Source organism: Piliocolobus tephrosceles, chromosome 2 (assembly GCF_002776525.5).
Source record: "Piliocolobus tephrosceles isolate RC106 chromosome 2, ASM277652v3, whole genome shotgun sequence".
Classification (NCBI taxonomy): Eukaryota; Metazoa; Chordata; class Mammalia; order Primates; family Cercopithecidae; genus Piliocolobus; species Piliocolobus tephrosceles.
In genome coordinates, this window is record NC_045435.1 from 177,694,243 (window position 1) to 177,707,497 (window position 13,255).

At 37.4% G+C, this 13,255-nt stretch overlaps 1 protein-coding gene across 1 annotated transcript in view; it reads right to left on the reverse strand.

The window, feature by feature from the left end:
• Positions 1–1,691: 1,691 nt before the first annotated feature.
• The window catches only part of TIPARP (TCDD inducible poly(ADP-ribose) polymerase), a 32,210-nt gene continuing 20,646 nt past the window's right edge, over positions 1,692–13,255 (reverse strand). The window contains exons 4-6 of the mRNA XM_023223355.2: positions 12,079–12,239; positions 4,442–4,720; positions 1,692–3,758 (exon numbers count right to left, since the gene is read on the reverse strand). Of these exons, the coding sequence (XP_023079123.1) occupies positions 3,311–3,758; positions 4,442–4,720; positions 12,079–12,239 (888 nt within the window). The 3' untranslated portion in view covers positions 1,692–3,310. The remainder of the gene's footprint in view (positions 3,759–4,441; positions 4,721–12,078; positions 12,240–13,255) is intronic.

Consider the following 13,255-nt stretch of genomic DNA (forward strand, 5'->3'; position numbering starts at 1 on the left):
AGCATCTTTTTCTTTCTATAACAATAACTTACAAGCAACTAAGATTAGAAAGTTAAAGAAGGTAAAAAGCAGTTTAATTTCTTCAACTTGGCTGTAATAAGAGTACTTAAATCAATAAACTAGATGGGACTGTTTTTAAAACTATCTTTTAATGGAAAATGTATCTGGCTTTTAATTTGTAAGTACACGCTGTAAGTTGTTTGTATAACACTTTACAAAAAAAATTTGCAATGTAGGGTTTTAAAGTTAGACAGTCTCATCATTTATAGTCATTAAAAAAAGTCAAAGACGAGAAAGATGAGAAAATTAACCATGTGGAAGGTTAAGTGATTTGTTCAAGGCTGTACAGTTTAGTTACAATAGAAGAGCTTAAGTTCTTTCTTTAAAACCACATGGTAATGGCAATAACATATGTGGTATGGATTAGATTCTAGAAAAGTACTATGTAGGATTTTCTAAAATGTGTTTTGACTGTTAGATTCAAACTAAGGATTTCTAGAAACATTTGCAGTAATCTTATTTTCCTTAAATGAAGGAGGAAAAAACCTCTCATTTAAACTGACAGTATGGTATTGGGTTTCTATTTAGTCAATCTTGGCTCACTGCACCTCTGCATCCTGGGCTCAAGCCTCAGCCTCCTGAGTAGCTGGGACCACAGGCACACATCACTGCACCCGGCTAGTTTCTCTATTTTTGTAGAGACAGGGTTTCACCATGCTGCCCAGGCTGGTCTCAAGCTCCTGAGCTCAAGCAATCTGCCTGCCTCAGCCTCCAAAACATGTATACATATGTAACAAACCTGCATATTGTGTACACGTACCCTAGAACTTAAAGTATAATTAAAAAAAAAAAAAAGATGGGATTATAGGCATGAACCACCATGCCTGGCGATACAATTCCTTTTTATATTTTCTTCACACCCAGTGAAGGGAACAACCTGCTTATGTTTTTCTCTGCAGCTGTCTGCTGATACAGGTTGAGTTTCCCTTACGGGAAACACTTGGGACTAGAAGTGTTTCGGATTTCAGGTTTTTAAGTATTTGTGTATTTCCCAGTTGAACATTCCTAATCTGAAAATCCAGAATCTGATATGTTTCAATGAGCATTGTCTTTCAGTATCATGTTGATGCTCAAAAAGTTTTCGAAGCCGGGTGCAGTGGCTCACACCTGTAATCCCAGCACTTTGGGAGGCCAAGGTGGGCAGATCACCTGAGGGTCAGGAGTTGGGCCAACATGATGAAACTCTGTCTCTACTGAAAAAAAAAAAAAAAAAAAAATTAGCCAGGCATAGAGGCAGGTTGCCTTAATCCCAGCTACTCATGAGGCTGAGGCAGGAGAATCTCTTGAGCCTGGGAGGTGGAGTTGCAGTGAGCCAAAATCGCACCACTGCACTCCAGCCTGGTGACAGAGCGAGACTCTGTCTCAAAGCAAGCAAACAAACAAAAAACTTGTCCATTTTCTCCAACTATTACCTGCAAAATAAAATATTGACTCTTCTCTTGTGAATGATAGTGGATTGCTAGATAATGTACTTTCTGCATATTCCCACTGCAGAAAAGTTTAAGCAGCAAGTTCTGGTTAGGTCTGTTCATTCAGTCACTCAATCATACATTTAACCAACCAATCAATGTTTACAGATCACCAACTATGTATTAATCCAGTGATCTTAAATGGAACCAAAACACAACAAATTTTTAAAGAATTACCATAAGTTTTATTTTTGCTTAGTTTTATTAAAAAAATAAATATGTCATAAAGCTTTCTTTTTCCTTAGGGAGAAAAAAAGGAACAAGTCTCATAAAACCAAATAAGCAATGGTAAGGTGTCTTAACTTGAAAAAGATTAGGAGTCACTGGTTTACAAGTTATAATTGAATGAAAGAACTGTAACAGCCACAGTTGGCCATTTCATGCCAATGGCAGCAAACAACAGGATTAACTAGGGCAAAATAAATAACTGTGTGGAAGCCCTGATAAGTGCTTTATAAACAGACTGATTCACTGAGACATCAGTACAGATACATCTTGCTTAAACAACACAAGTTCCTGAAAAGTTTTGTGTAAATGATATAACCACAAACATACCAGGAGAGCTTGGCAACTGAAAGAATTCCATGGTGAATCCTTTTGTGAACGACTACTCTCACTTTTGTAAATCCAGGTATTTGCTTTTTATAAGGACTATACCTAGTTGCTACCTCTCTGAACTGAGGAAACAGCATATTCACCAAACGTTGTGCTGGGCCACCGGCACAATTTCCAAGTTTGTGTTTCTATTAAGTAAGTAGTGTAAGTAAGGTAGAGTCAGCCAGGGAACCCAGTTGTATCTGACACAGCAGGTGTAGGAGTGGAACTGCCATCTACCAATAATTCCAGCAAATACTTTTGCTAATATACTTTGTGCAAAACACAGTAATATAACCTTAGCAATTCGGCTGCAGATGTACTTCCTTTTTCTAAAACTTTCAGTCACAAGTGAGGTCTGGAACCCCAAAAGAAAGTAATACTTCTAATCCTGAAGACTGCCTTTAACCGAATTAGCTGTCCAACTCCTTCAAATTGGAATGGATGATAGTGAAAGAGACTTTTTCCAAAGTTGAAGTTTAACAACACAAAAATCACATTTCATATCACTAGTTAGTGAAAAATTTTGCTGGTGACAAACATTTTTCAAATGGTTTTTTGTTGTTTTAACTTCCTCTAAACAGAACTCTGAATTCTGGGGCAAACTCTGCAGAAGTTAAAGTCACTGATGTTCTCTGGTTGGCTGATACATTTTAGTACTACCGATAGAAATAAAAATTTCTTTCTACCCACCAGAATTTCATGAATTTATACCAAAGCAGTGAAGCTTTGGACAGGGAATATGCATGGTAGTACCAGTTCCTGTAAGTTTTATCAAATGTAAATAAATAAATAGAATCCTCACATGGCTCACAGCCTCCATTCCATTTGGTCAAACTTCTATCAGGCCCAAGCCACATTTAAATTAGGCTGTTCAGTTTTTCAATTTAATGCTCCTAATAACATTGCTGTCTATATGTACAAGTGTGAATGAAAAGAGTGTGTAATCTGTAGTCTTTTCCACACTGAATACACTAATAATTAGTATATAATTAAAGAGTAAGTGGTCATTTTAAAACTTGTATTTTTTTTAAAACAAAAAACCATTTTCTAGCACTTTAAAAAATGGGTCTGAAAAGTGCCCTATTAATGTCCAATGCTGTTCCCCACCCAGTCCCACCCATTCAAAACCTGCTACAAATGCTGGATTGAGTTCATATCAAATAATTTAGCAGTACCAAGATTTTTCAAATGGAAACAGTGTTACTGACTTCTTCATATTGGATAACAAAATAAGGGTAACTCTGGTCATCATTAAAAATGACAAAAATCTGAGGCTCAAAGAAATTATCCACACAAGAGTCATAAAGGTCACTGGTGACACTGCCAGGATTGACTGGAGGGGGCCTTCTCATGCCATGACTGCCCATTGTGTATCTGCCCGTCAGCACTTTGGCCAGAAACATGAAATGGACTCCTTTGGAGGACTTCTTAGAAAAGTTATGAGAGTAGCTTGCCTTCTTTGCAAAATAACTGCCTTGTCCAAACATTGTAGCATGCTTTCCACAGACTCGAGGGTCAAAGTTGTGTTTGCAGATTCCATCTACCACATCCTGGGATGTTCCATGAAATAAATGTCTCTCATTTATTATCCTGTCACGGCCAAACATTTTCCTGTTCATATATTCCTTTTTCCTAATGGAAAGAACAGACAGGGAAGTCAGAAGGATGAAATACAGGTCAATTTAACAAGCATGATGTAGTCATAAACTTCTCTTTATGGTTTTAATGAGAAGGAAATATTAAACTAGTTATCAAGGGCAAAATGCCATCAAAGATCCCATTAAAAGTGGAAACTTATCTTTCCACTGTGGAAAAGCCCTTTTCCTTCTTTCTCCACCAATCATTCACTTGCTTTCTCTTTCATCTTAAATCTATTAAGAGTTCTCATGTGTTTTCCTTCCTCCGGATGTCCTCCTTGCCTAATTCCTCCAATCTGAGGGTCTCTTAGATTCTGAGATTCCTGAAATCTAAATGTATTCCTTCCCTTTGTACTACATTAGTTTGTTGACTTGAGAGGCACCACAGTAAAGAGATTAAGAGCAAGGCCTCTGGTGCCAGACTGCCTGGGTTCAAATTCCAGCACTGTATCATAATAGCTGCATGACCTGCAGCAAGTAAGCTTTCTGTGACTCAGTTTCTTCTTCTCTGTAAAATGTAAACTGTAATAATCCTACTTATGGCTGTTATGAGGATTATATGTCAGTTAATACACAGAAAATATGAACATAAATTCTGCTCAAATGTTTACTGTTATGTTCCTTATTTGACATTAGCTACAATAAAGCTCTCTTGAACTTTTCACATATCTGACTCACCTTTTGTATTTCTCCCAAAGAAACTGGTTTTGGACTCTCAATATCTGCAAAATTCTGTATTTAAATTCAGGCACAGTCTTATGAAAAAGATTGTAAATGATCCGATAACTTTTATCCTCTGCAGAAACAGGCACTTGGATGAAGTCCTGAGATGGATGCATATAAACCCAAGTTTCAGGGTAAAAGTTTGCTGAAGTGACCCCATCTGGGCAGATGATTTGTGATGAGGAAGTTGCTTCAAGAGGTGGAGGAGCTTGTGTGGGAACCCCACCAAGTGTCCTAAAATGGAGAGGAAGAAACATCAATGTAAAACATTTAAGAATTAAGTACGCCTCACATTATAGTGTTCTATATCAGTGTCTACTTAATATTATAATCTATATAGCTTAAGTGCTTATTTAAAAAATAAAAAATACTATCTATTTAATAAAAAAAAAAAGTCTTAGAGCAAACATTGCCTGTACATGAATAACCTATTATTAGTCTACTCTGGGCCTCCTTCCTGTGGAGAAAACTCTGGAATGTATAGCTACAAGGCAAACAAGCAAGAGTCAATTCACAAATACCTTTACTTTTGAATCTTAGACTCCTCTTTATTACCTATAGCTAAAGAAACTTTGTTATATGTTTTCTTCCAAATGTGCTGATACTAAGCAGAAAAGATTTCATTACCAAAGGATGTGTGGGTGGGAGACAAAGTAAGGCATGAAGCAAGGAGGGAGCTTATAGGCAGAAAAAAAAAGCTACTTTAATTTCTGTATAAAAACAAACAAAAATTATGGAACAGGACCTGAATGCTGATAAATATTTGACATTTGCTTCATTTTCCAAGATCACATACAGAAACAAAACCACCAATACTATCCAACTTTTACAGCTTTGAGTGTGCTTAAGATGGAGCTAATCACTATAAACTCTAGACACCAGAATGCATATCCGTGAGCCTTTAAATTCATGTCTTTATTTTGAACAATGATTTTAGATAAGCAGCAGCTTTGGTAAGTTACTTATTCCTGCCTAGATTTGCTTAAATTTAAATCATATTTCTTGGCCATTTTTGAAATGGAGAAAAAGAGAAGAAGTAAAGAGCATGGAAATCCTGACCCTGAGACCTAGTTCAGGGCCAGGTGCTATAACACTCATTGGCACATACTGGTCACAAGGAAGTAATAATGTGTGCCAAAATGGATTAGGAAACTGAAATTTTCGTAAGAGCTTTGTGACACAGAGACTACAGCTTTGTGTGTCTCATCTCCAAAGAGCATAGCCGACCATCTCTCTCATCATAATCATAGCCAATTAATACTAGGTGCCAGTCATTTTTACATACAATGTCACTAATTGTCACAATAACTCTATAAGATGACTTGGTTATCCCCGCTTTTCAAATGAAGAAACTGAGGTTTAGAGAGATTAAATAATTTGCCCAAGTATAGCTGGCAAAGAGCAAAGACAGAATCTGAATCTAGGCCAGGCCCATCTAGATAGTTTCTAATTTCATACTCTTTTCAGTTCCATATGTTTCACAATTTATATTTTTTTCTTTTTTAAAAACAAGGCTAGAAAGTGATCAACAGGATACTAGGATTCCAACCTAGTTTTGCCTGACACCACCACCACCACCACCACCACATTATCATCATCAACACACAGTCTTTTAAGAGATGACTTTCAAGAAGCTAAAAGTTACGGAAGCATGACTGCCATCTCTAACCCTCACCTTCTACAAGTGACTATGCCTTCAATTTAATGTGCCTCAAAGTCTCTTGGTGAGACAAGTGTCCTGGATGGGTGGATCCAGGGCTTACTGAATCTCCAAGGTGCTTTTAAGTACAGGGACAGATTTAAAGTGCTGCTGGTTTATCCAACCTTCACAATGAAAGGCACAACAGTTCTTGTCCTCTGTAGCATTTTCTCAGAGCCCACACAGATTCCTTTGGATCCTCAGTACTGATACATTTTTCTGGTACAATAGTCCATTTTTCACTGGTACACTTTCCTGAAGAGAGGCCTCACTGCTTTAATCAGATTCTCAAATATCTGTAACACCTTAAAGAGCCATCACTATTCTGGAGAAATGGCAGGGAAGCAAAGAATATAAGCCCCTTATTTTTATTTAATAGCTCTTCCCTCTATCCAGCTTTGCAAACAAAAGGGTAAGTCCCCAGCCCACCAGGTTTTCTATTATCATCAGGGGTTGAAGTTACCAACACAGTCTTCTGGTTTGAAGGAGAAAGGTAAGATTCTCTGCAAACACTCTTCCCTAGAGGTTTCAGACTGTCAGCCTGTACAGCAAACCTAGCCGTGACAACAGAAGAGATTCTGCCCCTTTTCTTTCTGATATCACTACTATGGACCTGTTCCACAAAATGAAAGCTTCAAATACAGCTTTTCCTTTTTTTGGGGGGGGAGGGATGGAGGTCTGTTATTACTAACATATGCTTGAAGATGAGCGGAGATAAATAAATCCTATCCATTCTAACATATTAAATTGGACTATGTATATGCTTAACATCCATTCCAACCCATAAATGCTTACTTGTAACAAGCCAACATCCTAACTTGCCTAAAACATAAAAATGCATATACACATCTGTCTGATGGGCTTCAACACTCTAGTTGCCATGGGTTAAAAACTATATTTCAAGCAGTTACAAATGTGCCTTTATTTTCTGAGAATGATGAGTTTGTATTCACCTCATGGGTATTCCAAAGATATACTGCATGTTCCACAGACTGACACTAGCCTTCTCTAGAGAGGCAAAGTCAAAGGGAATTGAGCTTCTACACAAGGATCTCTGAAGAATGAACTTTCAGAATCCAAAGTCACCTTTTATTATCTCCCTCCTTCCCCTTACCATTTTGAAAGATGTTTACCAAATCAATTTCAGCGATGAAATATAAATTAATTCATTTTATCCTTTTGCGGGGGGTATTAAAGAAACTGTGCCAGGCATTCTCATGACCATGAGGTGACTGCATGGGATAAATGTTCTTTCAGCTGAAAGCACTGAACCCCCAAACCCCTAAGCTTTGTTTGCTTACGCAGTCTCAATTCAAGTATTCTAAGATTATTAAAGAATAAACTCCTGTTTATCAGCCCCATTAAAAAGCAAGAGAAACCTTTTAAAAACAGCTGAATTTGTAGAAAATTCATTAAGTCAACCTCCTACCCCACTCCTTCCACTCTTAGACACTGATTCCCTGAGAATTGTGGCCTCTTTAACACCTATGTTTTTTTGTTGGGTTTTTTTTTTTTTTTTTGACCCTTTGCATTTAAAAACACTTAAAAACAAAACATCATGCCTGTAATCCCAGCTACTTGGGAGGCTGAGGCAGAAGGACTGCTTGAGGACAGGAGTTCAAGACCAGCCTCAGCAACATAGTGAGATCTTGTCTCTACCAAAGAAAAAATTAGCTGGGGATGGCAGCATCTACCTGTAAGTCCCAGCCACTTGGGAGGCTAAAGCAGCAGGATCACTTGAACCCAGGAGTTCAAGGTTACAGTGAGCTATGATGATCATACCACTGCACTCCACCCTGGGCGACAGGGGAAATTCTGTCTCTAAAAAAGTTTTAAAGATTTAACAAAACAAAAACCACTTAAAAAAGAAACTTTCTCCCTGGCTAAGATCATAGCCTCTGGAATCTACTTCTAAAATATGCTTTTTGGAACCAATTCCCCTCATCTTTCTCCCTATTAGGTCCTTCAGCCCCACACTCTAGGGTAGATAGGATCACTGCATTTACCTATCCCACCCTGGTAGACTGGCTATTTCTCTGCTCTTTTCTCATTGAAGTTTATCTACCTAATATTTCTTTGATTTGCTGATCTCTTACTTTATATCTGATTATCAGTTTTAGACAGAAAGATTAAAATAGAAAATTTTTAAAAGAAAAAAGAAGATAAAGAGTAACTATTTTTGTTCTCCTGTAAGCCCATATTATGAATATATTACTACCTAGTAGATATTGAGGGTTCTATTCCAGACCACTGCAATAAAGCAAATATTGCAATAAAGTAACACAATTTTTTAGTATCCCAGTGCATATAAAAGTTATGTTTACACTATATCATAGTCTATTCAGTACATATAGCATTAGTTCTTTAAAAAAAAGAATATTTATACCTTACTTTTAAAATACTTCATTTTAACAAACATCTGAGTCTTTGGTGAGTCGTAGTAATTTTACTGGTGGGAGGGTCTTGCCTTGATGATGGCCTGACTAATCAGGGTGGTGGTTGCTGAAGGTTGAGGTGGCAGTGGAAATTTATTAAAACAAGACAATGAAATTTGCCACATCAATTGACCCTTCATTTCATGAAAGATTTCTCTGTTGCATGCAGTACCACCATTTGAAAGCATTTTACCCACAGAACTTCTTTCAAAATTGTAGTAAATCCTCCCACACTTTGTTGCTGCTTTATCAACTAAGTTGATGTAATATTCTAAACCCTTTATTATTTCAAAAATCTTTACAGCATCTTTACCAGTAGATTCAATATCAAGAAACCACTTTCTTTGCTCATCCAAAAGAAGCAACTCCTCACGCATCTAAGTTTTATCACGACATAGTAGCAATTCAGTCACATATTCAGGCTACACTTCTAATTCTACTTCTCTTGTTATTGCCACCACATGTGCAGTGACTTCCTCCACTGAAGTCTTGAACCTTTCAAAATCATCCAGGTGAGCTGAAATAAACTTCTTCCAAATTTCTGTTAATGTTGGTATGTTGACCCCCTCCCATGAATCACAATGTTCTTAATGGCATCTAAAATGGTAAATCCTTCCCAAAAGTTTTCCAATGTACTTTGCCCAGATCCATTAAAGGAATCACTACGTATGGCAGCTATAGCCTTACAAAATATACTGTTAAAATAGGAGGTCTTGAAAGTCAGAATGACTCCTTGATAAGTGGGCTGCAGAATGGATGTTGTATAGCAGGCATGAAAACACTAATCTCCCATACATCTCCATTAGAGCTCTTGGGTAACCAGGTACTTTGTCAATGAGCAGTAATAGTTGGAAAGAAATCTTTTTTTCTCGAGCAGGTCTCAATAGTGGGCTTAAAATATTCAGTAAACCATGCTATAAACAGATGTGCTGTCATCCAGGCTTTGTTTTTCCATTTATAGAACACAGGCAGAGTAGATTTAGCATAATTCTTAAGGGCCCTAGGCTTCAACTTAAAGTCACCAGCTGCATTAGCCCTTGACAAGAGAGTCAGGCCTGTCCTTTAAAGCCAAGCATAGAGATCTCTCTAACTATGAAGTCCTAGATGGCATCTTCTTCTAATATAAGTTTTTGTCTACATTGAAAATCTCTTGTTTAGTTTAGCCACCGTCATCAATGATATCAGCCAGATTTCTGGATAACTTCCTACAGCTTCTACATCAACACTCCCTGCTTCACCTTGTACCTTTATATTACAGAGATGGGCTCTTAAACCTCATGAACCAACCTCTGCTAGGTTTAAACTTTTCTTCTGCAGCTTCCTCACCTCTCTCGGCCTTGAAAGAACTGAAAAAAGTTAAGGCCTTACTCTGGATTAGGCTTTGGCTTAAGGGAATGTTGTGGCTGGTTTGATCTTTTGTCCAGGCCACTAAAACTTTCTCTATATTAGCAAGAAGGCTGTTTTACTTTCTTGTAATTTGTGTGCTTACTAGAGTAGCACTTTTCATTTCCTTCAAGAACTTTTCTTTTGTATTCACAACTTGGCTAATGTTAAGGCATAAGAGGCCTAGCTTTTGGTTTATCTCAGCTTTCGACATGCCTTCCCCACTAAGCTTAATCATTTCTGGCTTTTGACTTAAAGTTAGAGATATATAACTCTTCCTATCACTTGAACACTTTGCTGTCTTATGTGGGTGCTGTTCTAGGCACCCCAAAACAACTGTAATGTAAAGGTCACTGGTCAGATCACCATAACAGATACAATAGTAATGAAAAGTTGAAATAGCCCAAGAATATCCGAAATGTGATTCAGAGGCACAAAATGAGCACATGCTGTTGAAAATATAGCACTAACGTACTTGCTTGACCTAGGGCTGCCACAGACCTTCGATTTGTAAAAAACGCAATGATCTGTGAAGTACAATAAAGCGAAGCACCATAAAACAAGATATGCCTGTATAATGAAGATATATTTGTGGCATTAATTGTATTGCTGCTTATCTTTATAGTTCATACTTTTACAAAACAAGCCTAAGTTTCAAAAAAAAATAAATAAAAAAGGAGGGCACATTCCATAATTACTTATCTTGAGATCAAAATAGATGCATTTTCACCATTCACTAAAACTTTCCAACAATGTAGAACTTGCATTCTTAACCTCACACAGAAGTTGTATCTTGCTTGATTGGCTCAGCATGCCAAGCTGCTGGTCTCACTAATGAGTTCTACTATCTCACCAGGAGGACAATATATTCTTAACTACTGGACACTGACACTATCTCCAGCTGTGCTAGTAAAATCACAGAAATGGCATTTTTACTAGTTCTAATGTTTTAAGAAACCCTACAAGGTAAAATTTTTCAAACTGGCACTTAGAAGAAAGAACATACCTAACCCAATTCAATATATATTTCTAAAATAAGTCTTACTACAAATTTCTTTTGGATACTGATCATTTCAAGGATTTTTATTTGTATTTTGTTTTTACTGTTTCCCTTGCAATCACAGGATTAGAATCACTAAGATTCTGTCATAACAACTTAGGGAAAACAGTTTGAGCTAGAATAAAAACAGTAGGAATATAAAAATGGTATCTTTACCTCAAAGATCAGCACAAAAAACAACCATTATGCTAGACCTCTAAAGTTCATAAAACCAAGTAAACCTATATCATTTTCAAAATCAGTCTCTAAAAATAGTATATCTGACTAGGGTAGATAATGATTTCCCTAGAGATACTAATTTTCAAAGGTGGGCATGCAAATGGTAATGTGCCCCACCTTTTGGTATCTATAAAGATGTGCCACTGGGTTGTCTGAAGATGAAAGGAAGAAATGACGCTTGGAAAAATGGAAGAAAAGCTCACCTACAATTCAGAAGGGTAGGTTCAGTCCTAACCTTATATTAAGAAAGCTGTATTCTCAGTATGACAAGTAATTTTAGTGAGTATCACAAGAAGAGGTGACTTACCTAGCAAATGAGAGTATACATTATTTGAAAAGATGAATTTTTCCCATTCAAATTCACTCAAGTAAAAGGAAATCAAGAAATCACCTTGTAGGGTTCTCCTCACTTAACCTGGAAGTTTGGCTAAGTTGTCCTGTAACCCAGAAGGGTCTCATCTTGAAAGTAGTTTCATGGAAGGAAAAAATCTTCCGTGAAGGAGGTGAATGCAAGTTCTGTGCCTCATTCCAGACACAATGATATTTAGTCGTGGAAAAACGTTAACTCTAAAAACTCCAGTAAGATACTCATTCTTTTAGTGTAACTGGGTTTATTGTAGCTTATTTGCACTCCATTTATTGAGGAATTAAAATCCAAAGAATAATTTGAAATTTCACATTCTAGGGGTACTAACCAAGGTAGACTCTTAATTTAAGATACTTTTTCTCTCTAGTATTCAGGAGTGCATTTACATAAAATGAAAGTAAAGATTGAGACTTTATACTCAACACTTACTGTAAATATGGAAGCAGTATAAAACAGGAGCGGAAGAGGGGTCTCCTTTTTATTTCTCTCCTGAAGAATGAATTGTGGAGGATGTAGTGGTTATTCCACATCATAAATCGAACCTCTTTCAGACCCCGAGAGTTTGCTTCTTCAATCAATCGAATGACAGACTATGGAGGAGAAAACAGAAGATAACAACAACAAAAAGGAAAGTTAATAAATAATCATGGTTAAAAATGAAAATTTAACCAAAGACAAAAGTTAACCTCACAGGAATTTCAATAAAGTACAGTGAGTCTAATTAACTCCCTTTATATGCTAAGATTTCTTTTTTCCTTCCAAGTATGTAGGGCCCAGGGAACTATTTTATTCTATTTTGAGCCTTAATAATATTATAGAGAGTTTTCGTTCATATTTCTTAAGGGAGTTTTCAAAACAGGAACTAAAGATAGTGATGTTGGCCAGTCCCAGTGGCACAAGCCTGTGGGAGGCCTGTGAGCCAATCCCAACACTTTGGGAGGCAGAGGAAGGAGGACTGTTTGAGGTCAGGAGTTCAAGACCAGACTGGGCAACATGGCAAGATCCTGTCTCCACAAAAAAATAAAAAAATAAAAATTAGTTGAGTATGGTGGCATGCACCTGTAGTCCCAGCTATTTGGGAGGCTGAGGCAGGAGCACTGTTTGAGCTCAGGAGTTCGAGGTTATAGTGAGCTATGATTGTGCCACTGTACTCCCACTGGGCAACAGAGCAAGAGCCTATCTCTAAAAATAAATAAATAAATAAATAAATAAAATTTGAAAAGGTGGTGGTATATAAAGTTCAAGTTCTAAACACAAAAAACTTCTCAGAGGAAAAACACAGGAACAGTCTGAGTATTCTGAGAGTACATTTTAAACAGCCTTGTATTCTATTTGGAAGGTAGATAACTAGTGATTACCAAGTATTCTGAGAGTACTTTTTTTTTTTGAGATGGAGTCTCGCTCTGTTGCCCAGGCTGGAGTGCAGTGGCCGGATCTCAGCTCACTGCGATCCCTGCCTCCCAGGTTCATGCCATTCTCCTGCCTCAGCCTCCCAAGTAGCTGGGACTACAGCCACCAGCCACCACGCCCAGCTAATTTTCTGTATTTTTAGTGGAGACGGGGTTTCACCGTGTTAGCCAGGATGGTCTTGATTTCCTGACCTCGT